The sequence below is a fragment of the Berghia stephanieae genome, chromosome 5 (assembly GCF_034508935.2).
Source record: "Berghia stephanieae isolate SIO BIC M18660-M18661 chromosome 5, UCSD_Bste_1.3, whole genome shotgun sequence".
NCBI classification, from domain to species: domain Eukaryota; kingdom Metazoa; phylum Mollusca; class Gastropoda; order Nudibranchia; family Aeolidiidae; genus Berghia; species Berghia stephanieae.
The window spans coordinates 28,850,598-28,872,494 of record NC_088364.1 but is presented as its reverse complement, the minus strand read 5'-3'; the positions used below and the strand labels follow the sequence as shown (position 1 = coordinate 28,872,494).

Here is a 21,897-nt window from a genome sequence, read left to right as displayed (position 1 = left end):
GATATCTAAAACTCTTTGCTATAACGTCTTCAAATGTTTTTAAAAAATGAAAACAACTTAATCCTAGAAGGCAACGATAAATATCGATATGAAAATATGTCAAATATTTCAGCTTTCTCAACTTGAACCGGAAGTTGCATGTGGTGGAGTAAAAACACACGAAAGCAGAGCATAGAATATTATTTATCGTTGCCATTTCTTTCACTAAGAATGGGAAAGACTAAGAGGCAATATCAGACACCAGGATCTCAAACTAAAAGTTCGTCTACTAAAACTAAGCAGCTGAATAAGCATGACCGTCGAACAAAGCATCAGTCAAAGATGAATGCCACTGAGTCTGCTGGGGATGCACTATTTGACCATCCTACTTCTAAACCTTCAACTTCAACTTCAACAAGTGAAGATTTGTTGACTTCCCATAGCTTGGACAACGGTAGATTAATATATGCTATTTAAATGAAATCCACTTTTTCTGTCAATGCATTTATTATACAAATTATCAAGAGGAAGGGTTATTCCTACCTCCCATTCCATACCCGAAACTCAAACTCAAACCCACATCTCATGCTCTAATTCTAGCCAATAGAAGTAGAAACTTCGCTTACACTACAGTAGTCACTACACTTACACTACATTACTATCTAATATGGCATACTGCAAACTGAAAACACATTGACTGTCAAAATAAGCTCTTCTAAATTTTAGTCTTCAATTTCTTTTGAAACCTATCTATATTTTCGCTGTTCTTGGTATCATTGTACGAATGGGAATTACACAACCTAGGCGCTGTTACTCTAAATCAAAATCTAAAGGATTTGTTGTGAAACAAAGACTTAGACTTTGAGGGATTCTCTGTCATCTTAAGATAGGCACTTTGATAACTCCAGTCCAGTGGCCGCCGATAGGCTCACTGTAAGGTGAAACTCGTTTTTTGGAACTTTATTTTTGACCCTTTACTGTTTTGGTCACCATGGCGTTATTTGTGAACCTATGTGACTAACTTTGGTATCATTATAAAGGGCACAAAACAAGCTTTCTAACGGTGTATTTAATTCTTAATTCCTGATTGTATTTCTCAGAAAGCTTATGTAATAAAAATTTATAAATTTTTGAATTATAAGAACTTTTTAAATTATGGATACATTTTAATTATACTTCATACATCGATAGACAATTAATTGAATAACATCTCTGCCAAATTTCATCAAAATTGATACACTCGCTCATTATTTTATTTTTTCCGCCATCAACCCCACTTTTTAGGACAAAAACCTCATATTTTCCCCCTTTTCATTTATCCTTAATTTTTTCCCTACTTTCCATCCATAAAAATGATTTATATGAAAATAAAGCTTATTTTCTGACCATTAAAATGATACCTAACACTTGCCAATTATTTTTTAATTGAAACAAAATTACTGAAAACAATAAGTGGGCCATGTTGACTGTAAAACTCAAAATTTCCCGATCGCCGCGAGATGCTGGTTTTGAGGCAGCAGTGAGATCACAGATTCTCTCTGTAAAATTGACAAAAAATTTCAATAGAAAAATATAAATAACTCTGGAACCGTAGGTCGTAGAGAAACAAATAAAGTATCAAATTTTATGTTTTTTCAAGTCCCATCCTCCTGACTGAGTCAAATCAAGATATTTTGAGTTTGAAAATTTTATCAAAGTGCCTACTTAAGATTCATATTATTTGATCTGAGCGATCTACCAGTTCTATAATAAGACACAAGTTCATTTAAGTATTTTAAGTATGATGGTGTCAGACCATGAAAGGATCTATAACAATAGTCAATTGTATAAAATCTTGAACTCAATGCGCTGCTTCACTGGCAGCCAATGCAGAATTTCCAGAACAGGGGAGATAGGATTGTCACGCTTTAAAAACATCACCAACCTATCCGCTTTGTTCTGAACTTTCTGGAATCTTTAAATATTGTAATTGGGACAACCAGTGAGCTGCTCATTACAATAGTCAAGTCTTCTAAGAATTAAGGCAGTTTTAATTTTAACGATTTCACTGTCAATCAAAGACCTAATGCGGCCAATGTTTTCTCACCAGTAAGATACACCTGGGTTTCGGGTGTTGAATAATAATAGATACTACAAGTACAAGAAACAATTTATAAATATTTGAAATGGGTTTTTCTTTCTACATTCATAAAGTACAGTGCCACCTCTGGATAACAACAACCCCTGGATAGCAACATTGACCTCTGGACCTGAATTTTTTGCTGTTGTTAGTAATTTTTTTTTTAATGTGCATCTATGTTCTTGTGCAGATTTATCATATTGGTACTTGATTTTCTTCCCTTATTCTTATTTTTTTTTAATGGCATTTGAGCAATGTTGCGATCAAAACAAAGACAAGAGAAATGTTTGAACCAGCAGCATAAGATAATAAATCAACCTCTTAAGAAAGTCATATCATCCTAAGATATCATGTCTTTACTTCCTGCACGCTTGCTTTCACTTCCATGCTGCTTTAACTTTATGGACTTGTCTGGAAATATATTTGCTTGGTTTTGCCTAGGCCCTCTCTGGGATCCCAAAGTAAAATGTGTTATATTCCTTTTATGGAGGATAATTTTTCCATTGTAAATGGTCTCTCTGGATATTATTATGGGCTAATACATTTATTGGCATTAGAGTGCTTCCCTTTATGCGGGATCGTGCACTTTTGCCCATCATGTGTGTCTTTTAGTGGCCTCAACCCCCTATCCACCAAAAGTCGTTTTGCGCTTTATGGTATATGTGAAATGATTGTATCCTGATTTCTGTGTTACTGAATGGACAGAAATATTGTTTGCTGCCCTTTAGATAGGATGCTATTTTGAGATAAAGTACTTTCCACCACACCTTAGAGACCTAACCACCCAATTATTTTTTATTAACTCCCTTAGGTTGAGAGGCGAGTATTCTACAAATTGAAAAAAGCATTCATCTCTTTATTTACTTCTTTTCACGTCTTAAATTTACATCTCTTTCTGATTTTAAAAAAAAGTACAAGTCACCCTATTATCCATTTTGATCGAGTTCTATTAGTGCAAAAAATGATCTTTTACCTTCTACACATAAACTGCTTCATTAGCCACTAGCAGTAACTCTTAATGTTCCTTTACATTGTCTGCGATGAGAGCATTTGAAAAAATTGAATAATTTAGAAAATGAACTGGGACTTGAAGTCCTTTTTTTTTTTCAATCTCCAAATTATAACTATTGCAAGCACTGTTGGCATGATGGACGCCATATCATTGATTTTAGATGAAGGCCAAGGTAATTATCTAGAACAGAATAACAAATTCCATTAGATGAAAGAGTGAACTTTATTCATTGAGACATCTGCTTTATATTGCAGGAACAGGAAGAAAGAAAAAAGGATGATAATAATAATGCTTAATTTTGTCGTTCCCCAAATTAGAGAGTTACATGATAAGTGGTTCCTTACACAAAAAGGTCATAATAAGAAAATGAATTTACATTCTAACACCCCCTCTTAAATTCAGTTTCCAAAGCAAGTTAAAAGATAAGTGCTAAAAGAAAATGATACATTGCAAAGCAAGTAGGTAATACATTGTAGGTTGTAGGCATTAGAACATTACACCTATGTTTAAACTGAGAAAGAAATGTTTGTACTCAGATCATAGTTAATCAAGTAAGAACTAACAGTCAAGAACAATATATAATTATAATGGTAATGAAGCATAATATATAGGTACATACATATGAAATCAAAAGGTCAACAAAATTGTGTGCCATTATTTTGACTAAGAAGAAAATCATTAAACTAAAAAAAAATGCAAAGAAAAATCACAAGTTTGATACTTGTACTAATAGTGCATAGCATGATGTGAGTAAGTGATTTAAGACTTTTTAGTACTTCCCTTACTAACCCATCAAGATAGGGATGAACATTTGTAATTTTGTCTTAGAGACTGGCTTTGTGAACATATCTGCCCAATTCTCTTCACTTGGAACATAACGGGTATGAAGTATTCCCTTTTGGATTTCATTCCTCACAAAATGGTATTTTATGTCAATGTGTTTTGTCCTTTTGTGGTGTACAGGATTCTTACCAAGGGCAATAGCACCCTGATTGTCACAATTCAAAAGAAAATGTTCAATGTTAGTGTTCATCATGTCATTGATCAATGCCCTAAGAAATATCCCTTCCTGTGTGGCAGCACACATTGCCATATATTCCGCTTCACATGTGGATAAGGCAACAGAAGGTTGTTTCCTTGATTTCCAGGAAATAAGGCTACCTTTTTGAGAGATCATAAAGCCATAGCCAGTCACGTTTCTGCGGTCAGCAGAATTTCCCCAGTCTGCATCACAATAACCTACCAAATTGGGTGGTGCCCCTGATTTTGTGTATACTAATTTTTTGTCAATTGTTGCCTTTAGGTACCTCAGTGCATGCTTAGCTATTGTCAAATGGTTTTGGGTTGGTTTTGACATGTATTGAGACAATTTGGTAACAATGAAACAAAGGTCAGGTCGAGTAGAAGTCATAATGTAAATTAGACTGCCAACAATTTCCCTATACAGTTTGTCATCCACTGGATTTGAAGGTTCATCACAAAACTTGTTGAGATTCATTTCACAGGGAGTGTGTTTGGGCTTGCAGTCTTGCATGCCAAATTTCTCTAACAGTCTTGCAATATAATGTGATTGGTCCATTGATATTGATTCATCTGAACAAGAGAAATTTATACCCAAGAAAAAGGAAATTTGACCTAGGTCTTTCATTTGGAAAGATTGACAAAGCTGTGCTTTGATTGCGTTCATTGCAGATAGAGAATTTGAAGCTATGATTAAGTCATCTACCCACACAAGGATAATGCTATGTTCATCTTTAGAATGTCTCTTATAAAGACAGGGATCAACTGCTGATTGAACAAATTTTTGCTCAGCTAAATGAGAGTGGAGTTTGAGATTCCAATTCCTACCACTCTGTTTGAGACCATACAATGACTTTTTGAGTCTACAAACTAGCTTTTCACCAGATTTTGAGTTCAATTGATATCCTTCTGGTTGTTCAATGTAAAAGTCAACATCAATTGGTGCATTTAAATATGCTGCTTTTACATCCATTTGGTTCAAGTACATATCATTTTCAATGGCAAATTGAATGAGAGCTCTGATTGAGGTGAAAACGTTTCCTGATAATCAACATCAGGGATTTGGGAATACCCTTTAGCTACAAATCTTGCTTTATAAGTTTCTTCTCCATTTGGACCATTCTTAATGGTGTATACCCATCTACCACCAATAGCTTTTCGGTCAGAAGGTAAACTTGTAATTTCAAATGTTTGATTTTCGCTCAGGGCATTCATCTCCTCATCCATAGCTTTTTGCCATGCATCACTTTCATTGCAAGTCATTGCTTCCTTGTAAGTGTTAGGGACATCAAGCATGTTAATGTTATAGCAATAATGAATGGTATTGTTAAGATATGCATCAACTTCATCATCAACAATATATTCGTCCATATGTTTAGGACGAGAGCGAGTTCTCTTGGAACTGGCATGCATTGGTGACGGGTTTTCATTTGCTTCCTTATCACCTAAATCTTCAACACTTGTTTCAGTTTCAGGCAAACTCCGGTCACTGAGTGGCACTTTGGGGTTTGTTTTTGAGTAACTAGCATCAAAATCATCATCATCATAAGATGGAACTTCAGGGTAGTGACCAGAATTCTCCTGAGACTGAGACTTTGGATGAGACAAATCTGTAACAGTAACAGGATCTTTAGGGAATTTGACACATCTGACCCTTTTAACAGTTTGGGTGTCTGGAAAATAGATCAGATAGGCTGGACTTTTTCTACCATACCCCACAAATATTCCCTTTTCACTTCTGTTTTGTAATTTTGTTGGTTTTTGTGCTAATAAAGCAAAACATGGGGATCCAAATGTTTTCATATTGGCAATGTTGGGTCTTTTATTTGTGATTTTTTCAAAAGGAGTGCATTCAATTCTTTGTTTGTAGCACTTGTTGCAAATATATGCAGCCGTTAGGACAGCATATGTCCACAGTGATTTTGGTAACCCACATTGCAATAATTGGCATCTGGCCATGTCAAAAAGTGTGCGCCATGGACGCTCTGCCTTCCCATTTTGATGGGGGCTGTATGGTGCGCTTTTTTCATGTCTGATACTGTGATTTCTCAAAATGGAAATAAATTCTTGAGATGTGAATTCCCCACCATTATCACTTCTGATTGCTTTTATCTTCCCATAAGGGGCGATGTCAGACAGGTATTCTTTGAATGCAGTAGGGGTGTCACTTTTTTGCTTCAAAAAGTACACAGAGATCAAACCTGAAAAAGAATCAACACAAATCATTGCATATTTCATTCCATCACAACTAATTGGGTCAATAGGACCCGCTAGATCAACATGAACTACATCAAGAGGTTTCTTGGCACTGTTGTCAGGTTTTCTACTCACAGAATCAGTCATTTTAGCAAGGGAACACACTTCACAGTCAGATTTTGTCTCATCAGTGATGGTCATACCATCTACACATTTTTGTAACTTAAAAATGTCTGCTGTGTTACAATGACCCAAAATGCAATGCCACTCCATGAGTGAATGCTTGGACGTTTTTGTGTGGAACGATCAGTTAAGGAAATAGAGACCCCCTCTTCTTTCAATGTTGAATACTGTATCTCCCGAACACAATTTTCCACAATCCTTCTTGAAATAACTGTGGCACCGTTCTGCGTCGCGGCCTTTACTGAGAAAATGTTTTGAGAGAAGGAGGGCACGTACAGTGCATTTCTCAGGAGAACAGAATGTTTACAGCCATTGTCATCCATCAACGTTATCTCTGTGTTGCCTTGTCCTTGGGCAAGGTTCGAAGTCCGGGTCCCGTCTGCAAATTCGATAACATGCTGTCCCGAGTCAAAATGATTGTGGAAAGAAATAAATTTTGACTTTTCGTGGAGTAGGTGAACAGTAGCTCCACTGTCCACAAGAAAGTCGTCCTCTGCGAGTTGGTTATCTTGGAAATTCGGGTTAACACCGAAAGCGAAATGGCTCTCACTTCGAGTTGTAGGTTCATCGTCTACTTTCATCTCTTGTAGTTTTGTCAGATTTCTACAGTTGCTGGTATCATGCGATTTAGCTTTACAAATTTCGCACCAACGAGATTTTCTGTCGTCGTTTTGTTTACAAGCTTTGAGTTTTCTACAGTAGCTGGTATCATGAGATTTTGACTTACATATTTCACACCAACGAGCTTTTTGTGTCCTCGAGTTTGGTTGATTTTTGAAGGGTCTTCTGTTGTACGAACTAACCGTCATCACATTTGATGCGGTTGAAGAAGAATCTTGGAGTTTCTCAGTGTCTTCGTAATTACGTAATCGATTTGAATTCGCTGAAGGTCAGTACTTCTGACTTTTGTGTGATTACGGCAGTAAAACTTTTATAATTTACCCCAAGTCCTTTTATCACCATAGCGATTAGCAAACTGTCACTGATTGTCTCACCAGCATCACGTAGAGCCGCTGCTGACGATTCAGCTCGAATGATATAGTCAGTAACTGTTTCTTGGTCACTCTTTAAGAGGGATGTCAACTCTGTGTAGAGTGTTATGATACGAGGTTTACCTTTCGGAAGATAGTGTTGTCTCAGGATTCGTAGTGCTCTGCGACCGTTGTTCCTTGCGTCCCTTATGATAAGAGAAAGGGATCTGTCATCCAATACCTGGACCAGTTCGGCAAATACTTCCTCGTTTTTGTCTTGTTCTATTGATACATCTTGATTCAAATCATCAAGGTCCTTGAGTACATCATCAAGTCCTCTTATTCTGATGAAGCCGAAAAACTTAACTTCCCAGAGTTCATATTGGCGATCGTCACCATTGAAGGCGATGCGATGCCTGGGCCTATAACCTGTTGGCATGGTGGACGCCATATCATTGATTTTAGATGAAGGCCATGGTAATTATCTAGAACAGAATAACAAATTCCATTAGATGAAAGAGTGAACTTTATTCATTGAGACATCTGCTTTATATTGCAAAGAAAGAAAAAAGGATGATAATAATAATGCTTAATTTTGTCGTTCCCCAAATTAGAGAGTTACATGATAAGTGGTTCCTTACACAAAAAGGTCATAATAAGAAAATGAATTTACATTCTAACAAGCACTATTTTCCCAAACATTTACATAATGGCAATACTTTTTCAATTTTGTTAACACCTTGGTACGAATCCTTGTGTCTTTTGACTCTTATAAACTAACATTAAGGGTATTCGTATCCAATTATTTTTAAAACACACATCTGCCAGTAAAAAATCTCATAGTTAGAACTAGGCTAAACATTCACTTTGTCATAGCAACAACATGGCTGCTATGAGTGTAAAGTTTGCCAAAATCGTCACTTGTCTTTAAAGAAAATTGCTAAATCCTGAACTACAATTAAGATATACGACAAGGAATTTAGACGATTTCAATTTCTCATTTTTCTTCTTCTTCTTTTCATTGTTTTCAATGTCCAGTGTTACACTGATTCCTAATGGGAATAAAGGCTGTTGCTTTTGGGAACTAATCCCTTGTAACCCATGATTTGCTTCTCTCATGTGAAGAGAAGTTTCTTTGGCCTATATGTTCTTTCTTTGGGCTTCAAGTTGTGGGCATGACTGAAGGAGCTGGTCAACTTTCTGTGCGTATTTGCATTGGCAATTCCGGGACTGCACGAATATCAATTGGTTCATGTAATCATTTTCTTTAATTCTATTGAATTTGGAGTCTAAAAGTCTCTCAACATTTGTCACTGAATATGACAACAAAGAAAATAATATGGACACACACACTTTCCTTTGTTCACACGAGTGGAGTAGTGTTAATGCATTTAAAACATAAAATTTACTGTATTATTAGTAAATAGGCTCTCATTTTTATTTGAATAATTATCTTGACTTCTTTAAAAAAATTCTGACACATTATTTTGATTAGAGTTTAAGCTTCAATTACCACTTTCCGTGTGGGACTAATAGCACTATGATCCTAAGAAATGCACAGCCATGTTGGATTTTTAAACATTATCATCTAAGCCAAAGATTTAATGGCCTCGTCTTATTTCTTGTTGGAACAAAATATATAGCAATAATTTTAAATAGGCTCTACTTTTTTATGCTGATTTTATAAAACATTCCACAGGTGAACCCATGGCTTGTGATCAGCATTGTAAGCCTTCAATACCACTTGCCATGTGGGATTTTGAACACTGTGATCCAAAGAAATGCACAGGAAAGAAATTAAGTCGTGTGGGATTTGTACGAACTCTTCGTCTGAACCAGAGATTTAATGGTCTCATCTTATCTCCTATTGGAACAAAGTGTGTAGCACCAGATGATAGGTAAATATAATTTATTTTTTTTGGTAATTTATGCCTTCTGTACTATGTGATCTACTCTTTTACTGACATAGAAGCTTGGATCTGTAAATCCTCAGTCAATTGACTGAACTCAGACAATTTGTCAGGGTTAAAGAAGGGAAGTAAAGAAAAAAAAAAAAACCATAAAAGTAATCCAATGAATGAATACACTGCAAGGCTTTAACACAATAATAGGGATTGTTCCACTGCATTAAACATAGCACACAGTCTCTCATGTTTTGGATGGATAACTTTTTGTGACTGGCTAAGCAATCCTATTTTAGATTTTCATTGTATGAACACATCCCCATGTACCTATATTCACCCAGCCTTCGTGAAATTACTTTTTTGTTTACCAAATCTGTCGTGTTTTCAAAAGGTAGCATATCCTGACTGTGTGGCTGAGTGGAGTGTTTGTCTAAGCCAACATTGACCACTTTGTAATAGCTGATATACACACGAACCAGAGAAAATTAAATTGAAACTTGAATTTACTGATTCACTTTGTTAACTAACTGGTTGACCATTTTTTAAATAAATTGGCATGCCTAATTAATAGGAAGATTTATCGTAATTAATTAATTTTTATGCAAATTGGTTTTCTGCTTTTGTTTTACTCTTAGCATCCATGTTGTTTACTCTGTCACTGTTTAGTTCCATTCCGTCATTACATTCTTATCTTTGGATTTTACATAGGACTGCCAAGAAATTAATTATATCACCATAGTGTGAAAAAAAAAAAGTAAAAATATTTATTTCAATTTTTTTCAGAGTTTAGTGGGTAAACTTTAACTTGGATACAATGAAAAGTTTTGATTTGTTCTCACAATGTGTAAAGCCTTCAGTTTGTAGCTCACAGATTGTGAGGAATTAATTAAATTCGTTATGGCTGGAAATATAGTTGCTGTTAAGTTAGGTTTAAAGTCTAACCATAATGATATAATGTGCTTTTAGGAATACTTGTTTCTTGCTTTGGAAAGCCTAAGCCTATAGCTGTAATCACCTCAGTAGAAATAGTTTTGAGCAATGTTTGTCTTTTTGAAGTCATTTTTACTTACAAATAGCGTCCTTATTTGGCATTCTTTCTACTTCTCCACCAAAGAATAACGATAGGTAATGAAATGTAAGCTTCAAATTATTGAAAAAGACAAATAATGTGGATGTTTTAGGTTTCCCCTCTATCAACAATACACGATGAATGAAAGAAACTCTAAAGAAATATGAGTAATGTGAGAATCATCTTTATTGTTTCTTCGATTCATCCCGTTTTGTTGATATTGGGGAAACCCGAAACACCACATTATCTGTCTTTATTCAATAAATTGAAGCTTATATTTCATTACTTGCCATTATTTTTTCCTTCGAGCTTCAAGCAGTTGCATTTTCATCATACTTCTACATCAAGGCACACAACAAAATACACTCGAGCATTTATATAGTGCAATATCCACTTGTAGTTTAAGAGTTTGGTAGTGTTTCATAATTGTTTTATAAAGACAGTTTATTTGTACTCAAGATCTATCTTCAGATGACTTTAATCCCAAAACCTTAGTAATTCTGACTTTGCTCAGCGATTTTCAATTCAATTATTAAAAAAGTATTTCAAGATTAAAATAGCTTTTCTTGTTTGTCTTTATTCAGAAAAATAGTGGAGATGAATGGAGTGGCTGTCATTGACTGCAGTTGGGCAAAGCTTCAAGATACGCCATTTGCAAGAATGAAGGGGGATCAGTTGAGACTACTCCCTTATTTGATTGCAGCTAATCCTATCAACTATGGAAGGCCTTGTAAACTTTCATGTGTAGAAGCCTTTGCAGCTACCTTGTACATCACAGGTTTGTGTTTACCGGATAGAAATGTGCTAATAATATTGATACCTTGAAATATGAATGTTCTTTTTATTTTTAAAGATAGTAATAACAATAATTATATCAATAACAATAAGAATAATAGTGATCAGACCTGTAAGATTTCCAACAGTACGGTTTTGCTTGATATATTCTGTTACGTGTTGACTTTTTTTTTTATAGATTAAAAGTAAATATAAAATTCATAACGTCAAAAAACAGAACCAACAAAATAGAAAATAAAGGAGAGACAGAGAGAGAGATGTGGATGGATGGATAGATAGTCTGATGAAGGGGACAGGTGGGGGTATGGATGAATAGATGGATAGATCAATAAATAGATGTTTGAAATGGTGGATGGATGAATGGATAGACAGATGAACGGATAGATAAGTGAATGAACAGATAACTGGATGGATGGGTGGATGTATGTATGACTGGATGGATGGATAAATATATGGGTGAGTGGATGGATTGATGAATGGAGATCCATGAATTAAGTAGGTGAATGGGGTGTATGAATGAATGGATAAATGGATTTAATATTGAAATGTCGTTGAGGAAGAGTATAAGTATAAGTAGGATCAAGTGTTAAATAATGTATGAGTGTGTGTATGAGAAAGAGAGAGGGGGAGAAAGAAAGAAAGAGAGATGAGATTTGCATTTCGTTAATGAAGGACAAAAGATATTGATTTTTAACTGTAAGAGTCACTCTATTGTCTCCATGGTCTCATTTAAGCGTGACTTATTTTGTGCTGTTTCCATACTTTTTCATAACGGGGCTGCTAATGTTTACCTGTTGCTGTTCTTTTTTCTTTTTGCGGTTTTCAAAAAGGTTGAGTAAACATGGTAATCACTGATTTATTTTAATTTTATTTTGACCAGATGTGGTGACTATGCATGACTTGTTGCTCTTGTCAATGCTTTACCTCATTTTTGTTTTTAATAGCATTGTCTCTGTCGGAAAAGAATTGTAATATCGCCTAATAAGCGTCTTGTCCCGTTCTACATATTACGTGTTGCTGTTGGTGGGACCCTTTCTAAAGCATTTTGAGCGTGTCGAGTGAAAATTGGGCTATTTAGAAAAACACTCAAAAGCTCAACATTACGCAGTCTGTCATGACACTTGTAGTGCATAGTATTTGAGGGCTTTTTAGCATCGTCATAAACAATGTCCACATTAAAGATGAGATTTATATCTGGTTTTAAATCCTGAAACAATATTTTTTTTTCTTTTCTTTTGTGTTTCTTGACTTTTCTGCGAAGCCTACACAGTTCATTCAAATGTTAATTATGAATTTCTTTTGTGTGCTCCATGACTAGATGAACTTTTTAAAATCCTCATAAATTCAATGTTGTTGATTCCCAGATGGAATTTTAGCAACGTATTGTCCAATAATAATAATAATAATAATAATAGACTCTATTTTTTGAAGAATAAAAGATGTTTTATGTTTTTGTTTGAAGAATAACAAAGAAATGAAAGTGAGCATAAATTGACTGATATCACCCAATATCACTGTAACTGAACTCATAAGGGCAGGCGTGACCCCGGGTCAACCTCGGGTTATCACTTTGACTAAGTTACTGCTCAGGCAATATTTTGTTACTGTGTTGTACATTATAATTCTTTTTAAATAGTTTTAAAGCACCATAGAGCACTTCGTTGGAGATTAGTGCTCTATGAAGTTTATATATTTATTTATTTACAACTTTTATATTGTTTCTTGAAAACATTTTCATTGACACAGACCTTTCTAACATAAGGCCATACAAAGTATTATTTTTATCTTTCTGTTTTCAGGCTTTGCTAAAGAAGCAGAAATGCTCCTGAAAAAATTCAAATGGGGTCGCTCATTTTCTTCTTTAAACAAAGAGTTATTAGACACTTACAGTAAATGCAGCACAAGTCAAGAAGTTGTATCAGAACAGGAGAAAATTCTAGCTCAATTGGAAGAGGATGGAAGACAAAATAAGTTGAAAGGTTGGTTAAGATGTAATTTGTGTTTATTCTACCTTGCACAATGTGTTTGCATGCTCATGGATTATGAACTCTTTCTCATTCCTCAGTCTTTCAGTTCAACAGTAAGATCCTGGAAACAACTAATATAAACTTTGAAATTATAACTGCTCGATCATTACTCAAAATCTGAGCCACAAAATGTTGTTTTGTTTTGTTTTTTAATTTGTGTGTGAGGATTTACAGTAATAATTATGTTGATAATTGATAGATAAGGAATTTGGGTAAATCACTCAATCTCCCCCTCCCTACCCTTTCGCCAAAAAAAAAAGTGAGTTAAAGTAATATTTATAAATTCAAATTTATGTGGTGCACATTAGAAATCCATGTCTGTGGATAAGAAATCATTCATTTTAAATTTGTTTGTTTACAGATTGGACAGAAATTGATATGACTACTGATGTATGTAACCCAAACAGACCTATTTCAGAATCAAGGTATTAATTTTTAAAATGCTTTGAAATTAAAGCTTAGTTGTTTTTTTTTATATGGTTTATTTGCATATCAATTAATGAGTGGCGAGGTACCCGGAACGTCCCAGGCTTGACCCCAGCTTCGGTCACTTTTTTTTCTTGAACAAAATTATTAACGCCCAATTTGCTCAATTTGGACAACACAGTTGATTCTTGTTAACACCATAGGTGTGTTTAATGAATTATCTATATATCTTCATGGAAGGCCCAGGCAACATAAATACTTTTTTTTTTCTTTCTTTCTTTTTTTTTAATCAATGATTGTCAAGTTGTTATTTTATGATTTATTGTCAGACTATAGTCAGATTTTACAAAAAGCAGGACTTTCAATCAATTCAGTATTTATTGCTTGGGGGAAATAAATTATTCAAGTATTTGACAAATTAATCTAGTGAATAGCATAATGTGACTGTCTATTTTTGTAGATGTTTCTTTTTTATGAGTCTGTGGGCATTGCTAGATTTACAGTGTGGAAATTGAATTCATGTGAGTCGCTTGCACCCATGATATGTATAAAATAAAATATGTGGGATTTGAGATTGTTGTATTTTGATATATTGAAATATTCTTTTTGTATTCAATAACAAAGACTTTTTTAAAAAGCGAAAAAAAAAAAAGAACAGGAACAGGGCTTAGATTCATAATATTATTTCAGCTATATAACTACACAAGAGATTTTTAAAAATCATGGAATTTAAATTATCCTAAACATATATCGAGACTTCCCAAGTGGTCTTTACATCAGCCGAAAAGACATATTATTTTTTCATTTGTGTCATTTTCTATGTTACTTTTCTGGATTTGAGTCCTTATTATGGAAATGTTTGAGCTTGTTCACTGTTAAGCAAAAATATTGTGGGAAATCTATTATTAAAGTATCCCATCTGAGAAATATTAGATAATTGAGGAAGACATGGCTAAAATATCTTATTACTTCGTTTAATCTTAATAAGCTTGACAATTGCAATGTCCTCATTTCTGAACGGTGTTATTGGTTTTACTGTTGGCAAAAACAAACAAAAAAAAAGACATAATATTTTTTTTTTATTTTTTTTTTTTTTTAATTGGGGCAGCAGGAAGATGTCATGAGTTGGAATGTCTCTTAAACACTTTGATTTTTTTTAATTAATTTTTTTTTTTTTTAATCGTTATCTAGTCATAGTTCTGTGCAGTAGTCGTGTAATCTAGAAAAAGAGCACCCAACATAAGGTTTCTCAGATGCTTTATCAATTTAGCCTCCGGGCTCTTAAAACAAACCTGTGTCAGTTAGACAAATGCTCGAACAAATGAAATTCAGAAATTGATTTAAAGAGAAAAAAAAAGTGATTTTTTTTTTTAATAAAAAAATATATGAAACGCGAAATTTACTTTTTGCCAAAAATTAGTGAGACAACCTACCCATTTCCAGTTGGATTTTAAAAAAATTTTCTTGACATGATTTTTTTTTTTAAACAGTTCTGAAGATGATACGGAGGAAGAAAGTGAAGAGGATGAAGACAGTGACCGAGACAAAGACCTTGAGTCTGCAGATGTAGAGGAAGAGACGGATCATGTATTAAAAGATCAGTCCAAGAATTGTAGACTACTATCTGGAGATGAAAAAGCAAGAGAAGATAACCTTTTCAAGGAAGATGTAGATGACTCAAAGAGCATGAATACCTGTGATAACTGTGATAGAGAGGAAAATTCAAATCTTGGTCATGCAATGGCATCTGTGTCTCTTAGTAGTTGAAATGATTCACCGTCACAAACAGTTGTGTGTTGAAATTGTTTCATTCATCTCGTTTTGCAGAATATTTGAAATTATATATTAATGTATATAGTAAAAGTTATATGAATTAATTGGTGTTTTCACTTGTCATTTATTCTTTTGGGTTTCCACTCATAATTTGAAGCGATCTCCACTGGCTGTCAACGAGGGAGGTAAACTTAGCTATTAGGCTTTTAACGAAATCGGGTCGAACGAGACGCCTAACGCCGAACCCGAACGGATATAGCCTTCTCACGTGACCATGAACGAGATCTGGATAGTGAAGACTCTCAAGCGGTATGCAGCATCGGATCTAAGGTCACGTGATAGAGGATAGCTTGGGTTGCTGTTGGCTTGTGTTAGGGGAGGGGTAAGGTCAGTGTCATTCAATAGTATATAATTGTGCACGTGGCGCTCTATACAGAGAGAAAATTATAAATTGATTACGGGCGAAGGGGGGGGTTGACCCACAAACGATCGAGGTGTTGGGCTTCGGGTAGACCATGATACGAAATCAAAGAGAAAAGGCCGCTGGTACTTGGATGGTGGAAATGGTTGGGGGGGGGGGGGGGGGGTAGTGACAATTAGCATGGGATGTATATATTAACATTAATAATATAGGCAATAGATGACCAGGGATGTGTATTGTTTGTGTATTGTTTGTATATGTTTGTGTGTGTGTGTGTGTGCACGCGCGCGTGTGTGAAAGAGATTACACAAAAATACCTTTCTTGGGAGCTTCCAAATGATTACGTATACGATAAATTTGAAAACCACATTGTTGAATCAGCTTGCAAAAAGGAGAACATTTATCTTTGTTTCACAAAAATAGGTTTAGAAATAAAAATTTTTTCTAGTAGATTGATTTTGAAAAAAATATTGCTCAATTTTTTAAATTTAATGATAGTTTCTTTATTTTCTGGTCGGTTTTCTTGATTTATATCTCATTTTTCAATTCTCAATGCGACGAATAACTGATGTATCTCGTGTGATTCAAAAGCGTTGTTTGTTTTTTTTTAATATATATATATACTGAGAGTCCTCAGTAATTAATTCCTGAGCGTTGATATGGTGACGCAGTTATTACATACAAGACCTTGCAGTCGAGTCGGCAGGGCTTTTGGGTTACACAATCACTATTTACCCATCGGTCAGCGGTACTCTTTGATGTATACAACACTCACCGCCTTTACGCAAAGCCGCCTGCCCATAAATCAAGAGATGGTCTCCTAACTGTTCACAAGCGAACTGTCAAATGAGCAATCGATGATTGGATAAGAATCTCAAGATCTCATATAATAAGGTAAGTTTTGGAGAGGTGATATCCCCCCACCCGTCATCGGACAGAACTTTCATTGCGTTATATCATATTAGCTCCGCCTCCTCTTTCTATTCCGGAGTGACGAGATTAGACGAGAGGACGCGAGAAAAAACTGATCACGTGATCGGTAAGTCGTTCGTTCGGTGTCCGTTCGGTGAGCAACTATAACTGTATTTTCAATCCCTCTCCATTTATGATTTTCTTCCAAGTGGCTTGCTTCTTTGTCCTGGAAAAAGACCAAGAAAATATTTGATTGTGTCTACCCCTTGGTAAGAATTGTTGCCTCGAAGGGAAAGGCGACATATTTACTGTCTTTATTAACATGTCTTGTTGTCTTCAGTTTTCTTTTATATGTCACCCTCTCTTTGATTTTAAAACAAGATTGATATAGATAGAAATAGTGTAATAATATAATTTTCAAACATAACCTTAAATAACATGATTTTACCACAGTTGGGTGGGTGTTTTGACCTCCAATATGGGCAGGAGGTCACTGGCTTTATCTTTATCCCCCTATATTTGTTTTCCTGGTTGCTTTCTGTATTATTTGGTTTTGTCCTGGCCCTGGCCAGAGTCCTTGGCTGAGACGGAAACAATCAAATGTATAGTATTCATAGGTTTGGGAGATGATATTTTTTTTCCTGTGAATAATCTCTCTGTTATGTACTGTAATATTTTTTGTTTGTTTTGAATACAGTTCATGTCACCTTAAAGCACGGTCATCGGGAGGAGGTTAGGCGTGCTTAATGCCAAAGCATGCTTAAGTTCGAAGTAGACATAAACCAAAGATTTCCATGAATTCATGAGCTATTCCCTTTGTTAGTCCTGATTGCGCAAAACCACACGATTTTGCTGCATTGCCCGTCATAGTGGTACCATGTTTGTACTTAATTTTATTTTGTTTTATTTTCATAATTTATGATGGTAAAAATTGAATAAAAACACTCAATTTGAAAAACAGAATAATTTGTCATAGGGGAGAATCTTGTTTTTGAAAAGGTCTGTCATATGTTGGTGAAAAATATTCAGTAATTGAGCTTTGCTTGAAATGTGAAACAATGCTTTGTTGCACAGTCCTTGCCTCGAATTTAGTTTGAGACACAAGACCAGTTGATTCCATAAAAACATGATTAGTGCTTAAGCTTTGAAACAGCTCCGTGGAAGAAGGCATTTCATCATTTTCCTTCTCTTCCAACTTAACTTGGGGTCGCCTCCTTTCCAACATATTTTGGACAATATCACTGTCCATTAATTCACCAGTCCAAATAAGTTAGTGGACATAACTAAGAACAATCAGAATCAGAAAGTCAAAGTTACCGCGCTTAACTCACTCAACCCTAACACCGACGATATCTGTTGTTTATCCTGGTTACTTTTACCCCATCCCTATTGATTAACTTTTTCTGAGACAAATTATAGGTTTAGTATTAAAACTAATTTTTTTCTTTTTTACATGTTAATGATAGTTGAATAAAAATATCTATTCATGTGCTTATTTTTCATACATTTTGTTCCAATTTTGAAAACTAGCAAAAATCTTTAGGATTGAGTGAGTTAAAGGTGTGTAGTTTATATAGCAAAAATTTGGTAAGAGCTATTTAGGATGCTTGAATCTGAAATGTGCTTAAAGACGGCATGGTCTGTATAATGCTTTGTAGACATTGAGTGCACTCCTCTTGACGGGATCCTCTGCTTGTGTCTGGATGGAACTTTTAGATTATCCCAAACAAAGCACATTGATAATTTGTTCTTGGAATTTTCCTCTGTTCCCTATTTGTTGAACCAGTCCCATTTGTCTCACCTTTTCTCATGAGCTTTAATTGTAAATCTAATTTTTACATGGCGCTGAAATGACCTAAAAGTGTCGCAAGCGCCTAACCCCCTTATAAACAATGACAAATAAACTGCCTAACACCCTATTTCAGTATTTCCCACCACGTAGAAAAACTCGCCGCCTCTGATGTGGCTGTCAAAATATACGGTCACGCCCTCTAAGATTTTAGATAATCTACTCAGGACTTCGATTTAACCTTTCTGAGTTTTGAACGCCCATTTAATGCAGGACCAAGAACAGCGACATGCTCAATGCCATTTTATATAAGATCCATCTCTATCTGACATACACAGGCAGGAGCCACGTTGGAATGGCATGAAAAGATACAGGGAGAACTGAGACACCACTCTCAATCCCAAGTGTATAGTGGATTATACAAATTCTGTTGTCCAGCTCAGTGAATTTCTCACCAAGAGATGCATATTACATGTATTAATATCTCTCTGGGTAGGATAAAAAATTGAGCTTTTGTATAGCGCAATCTCCACTAAACGTGCTCAAAGTGCTTTACAAGGGGTCCCTGGTCAACAGCAACATTTAACATTTAGGACGGGACATGACGCCTGTTAGGCGATATTACATTTTTTTTCGGACAGACAACGCTGTTAACGACCAGGTACTTATTTTACACCTGAGTACGGCGAGAGAATGTGAGTAAAGAGCCTTCTCCAAGGACTCAACTATGCGCCGAGCGAGGCACGAACCCAAGCGAAAGGATCAAATAATTTGTAATCTAGGCAGAAAGCTTTTTGAGTTCCATGGCAAAAACAAGAGACGGGATGGCAGCAAAGGTCTTGATCGAACACAGGCCGCTTTTCTCAAGTAAAGATCGGCAGTCCACGGCAATAGATACAGGGTTGATATATTAGTACTGTAGTAATATAAAGCTAGAAATGAGGACAGTTTTGTTTGAGACACTCCTGAAATGTGACCCATCGTAAAACATCAGTATTATGCCCGTGTGATCAAGATGCGCAAATAAAGTGATTTTTAAATTAAGATGACCAGTAAAGTCAGATTTCAATTTTTTTATCACTTTAAGCAGCCTCGTTGTCTCCAAATAAAACAGTCAACTTTAACCCATGCTCATTATCATGACTATAGGTTCGATTATTCTTTTTTAAACTGAGCATTTACATAGCGTAATGTCCACAAAGCGTGTTACAAGGAGTCCCTAACTCGACAGATACAATGCTGAAAACGGCCTGGTACTCATTTTACACCTGAAGAAGGGAGTGAAGATCTTTTTCGAAGGACTCAACAATGTGCTGCTCAGAGTGGGACTCGAACCCTGGACCTTCTGGTCCCAAGGCGAGTGTCATTCTGCTGGACCACGTAGACGCACAATTAGCATCAAACCCATCCCGACGTAATACCATTTGCGGAGATGGGTTGCACATTAAATGTGCAGTGGCGTTTGCAACTTCTGTAATTTACTGACTTGGCATTGGTCAGTCTGCCCCGTGGTGAAATCTAAGGACATTTAAATTACTGAAAAACAAATCGATTCCTTTGGTCTATGTTTCAGATTTAGAGTTCGTTCCATGATCTGTTGCTTCACGGGGTAAAAACGAATAAAAAAGGCAGGGACGCGTCTTTTATGCGAAACGACTATGGAGTGTGTGAATGGCAGTGTAGATAGATACACACATATGTAACTGTCAATATCACAGTAAGTCATCAGTGTGGTCGACATCAAGGGGTGCGATTTTAAAAAATTATATATATATATATATATATATAATATATATATATATATATATATATATATATATATATATATTATATATATATATCAAGTATAATTATGATCAACTTCTACAAAATTGTTTCATCAGGAGATGAGAGCGAATGCTCGAAACAATATTGTAGAAGTTGATCATTCATAATTAATTATACTTGAAATATTTTATAAATAGCTCCTTTTGTCAAAAAGTTGAGCACTATTATTTCATGATTTTTGTTTGCTGAGTAAAATTAGTTTGAGGAAACCGTAATATAAGGTAAAAATTTGTTCGAGGAAAGAATGGAAGTATAATAATAAATAATGGTGACAAAATCCGGGACATTCGAATGAGTTCGAGGAAATCGTGCTGGAGTGGAAATGTTTGTGTTTTTTATGTTAATTAATGTTGTACACCAGGAAATATTAAAATGTCAAGGTACGTCAGCACGGCACTAAAACCGGGATATGATTGCACCATTATCTATTTATAACGCAGCAGATAGCTCACTAAGATATCGATCTATTTTATTTAAAAGTAAAACAAAATAATAATAATAATAATATACTAGTAAAAAGCCCGCAATTTCGCGGGGAAAGAACTATTTTCATTCGATACTGTACTCACCATCATTTAATGAGGGCAGCAGATTGGTAAACAACGTTGTCTGTGTAATTTGGTATATCTTCGGTTGATTTTTCTGTGTGGCCCAACATGAAGTGTAAGCCACTATAGCCTCTGACCCGTGACACAGCAACATACAGTTGTCCGTGTGTGAATACCGGTTGTGGTAAGAAAATCCCCACCTTGCTTAATGTCTGCCCCTGAGACTTGTTAATTGTCATTGCATATGACAATTTTACCGGAAACTGTCTTCTATTTAGAATAAATGGTAAGCCTCAATCCGTTGTTGTCGTCAGATTGATTCTAGGGATAAACACTATGTCGCCAGCTCTACTACCGGTAATTATCTTGACTTCTAATACTTTTGAACCTAATTTAATTATTAACAAACGGGTGCCATTTAGGAGGCCTGATTTAGGATTTATATTTCTAAGCAGCGTGACTGACGTGTTGGCTTTCAAATGTAATGCATGTGGAGGAAGTCCGGGAGGTATAAGTTCGTTCAAGAATTCAATCGGGTATAAGTTGATGTCAGAGTCACTTTGAATGGAATCAGCACTGCGGTAAATTTGTTCAGTTGATGAGGTCAACCTGGACAGAACGGCTGCATTTATTTTGTCAACATTTTCATGGGTTGTAGTCAAAATTGCTCTCTCTGATTCAAATCATTGTATACAGCATTTATCAAGCATTCTGGGTCATTTTCAGGAAGGCATAGCGCTGTAGGTAATTTAACAAAATACTTTCCAATTTCGCTGAAAACCGGCTCTGTACCATTTCCGATGCGGAGAAGTCAATTTGCAAAACAGTTATTGTCATCAGTAACCCTCATGTTCTTGTTCATGTGAAAAATGGTGACAAAATTCCAAATAAGTGACTTGTTAAGTGTGACACTTAATATATCGGCT

The 21,897-nt window shown here is 35.4% G+C and overlaps 1 protein-coding gene across 3 annotated transcripts; it reads left to right on the top strand.

The window, feature by feature from the left end:
- The first annotated feature begins 125 nt into the window (after positions 1–125).
- Positions 126–15,578, top strand: LOC144972711 (18S rRNA aminocarboxypropyltransferase-like). Of its 3 annotated transcripts, none has more exons than XM_078914260.1 (7): positions 127–433; positions 2,178–2,245; positions 9,180–9,378; positions 11,038–11,231; positions 13,048–13,227; positions 13,637–13,700; positions 15,192–15,578. In XM_078914260.1, exons 3-7 carry the CDS (start codon positions 9,188–9,190, stop codon positions 15,466–15,468), a joined length of 906 nt encoding a protein of 301 aa, XP_078770386.1. In that variant the 5' UTR covers positions 127–433; positions 2,178–2,245; positions 9,180–9,187; the 3' UTR covers positions 15,469–15,578. The 3 variants fall into 3 exon arrangements, with proteins under 3 accessions (XP_078770384.1, XP_078770386.1, XP_078770385.1); XM_078914259.1 differs by having other exon boundaries at positions 2,173–2,245; XM_078914258.1 differs by lacking the exon at positions 2,178–2,245 and having other exon boundaries at positions 126–433.
- Positions 15,579–21,897: the final 6,319 nt, after the last annotated feature.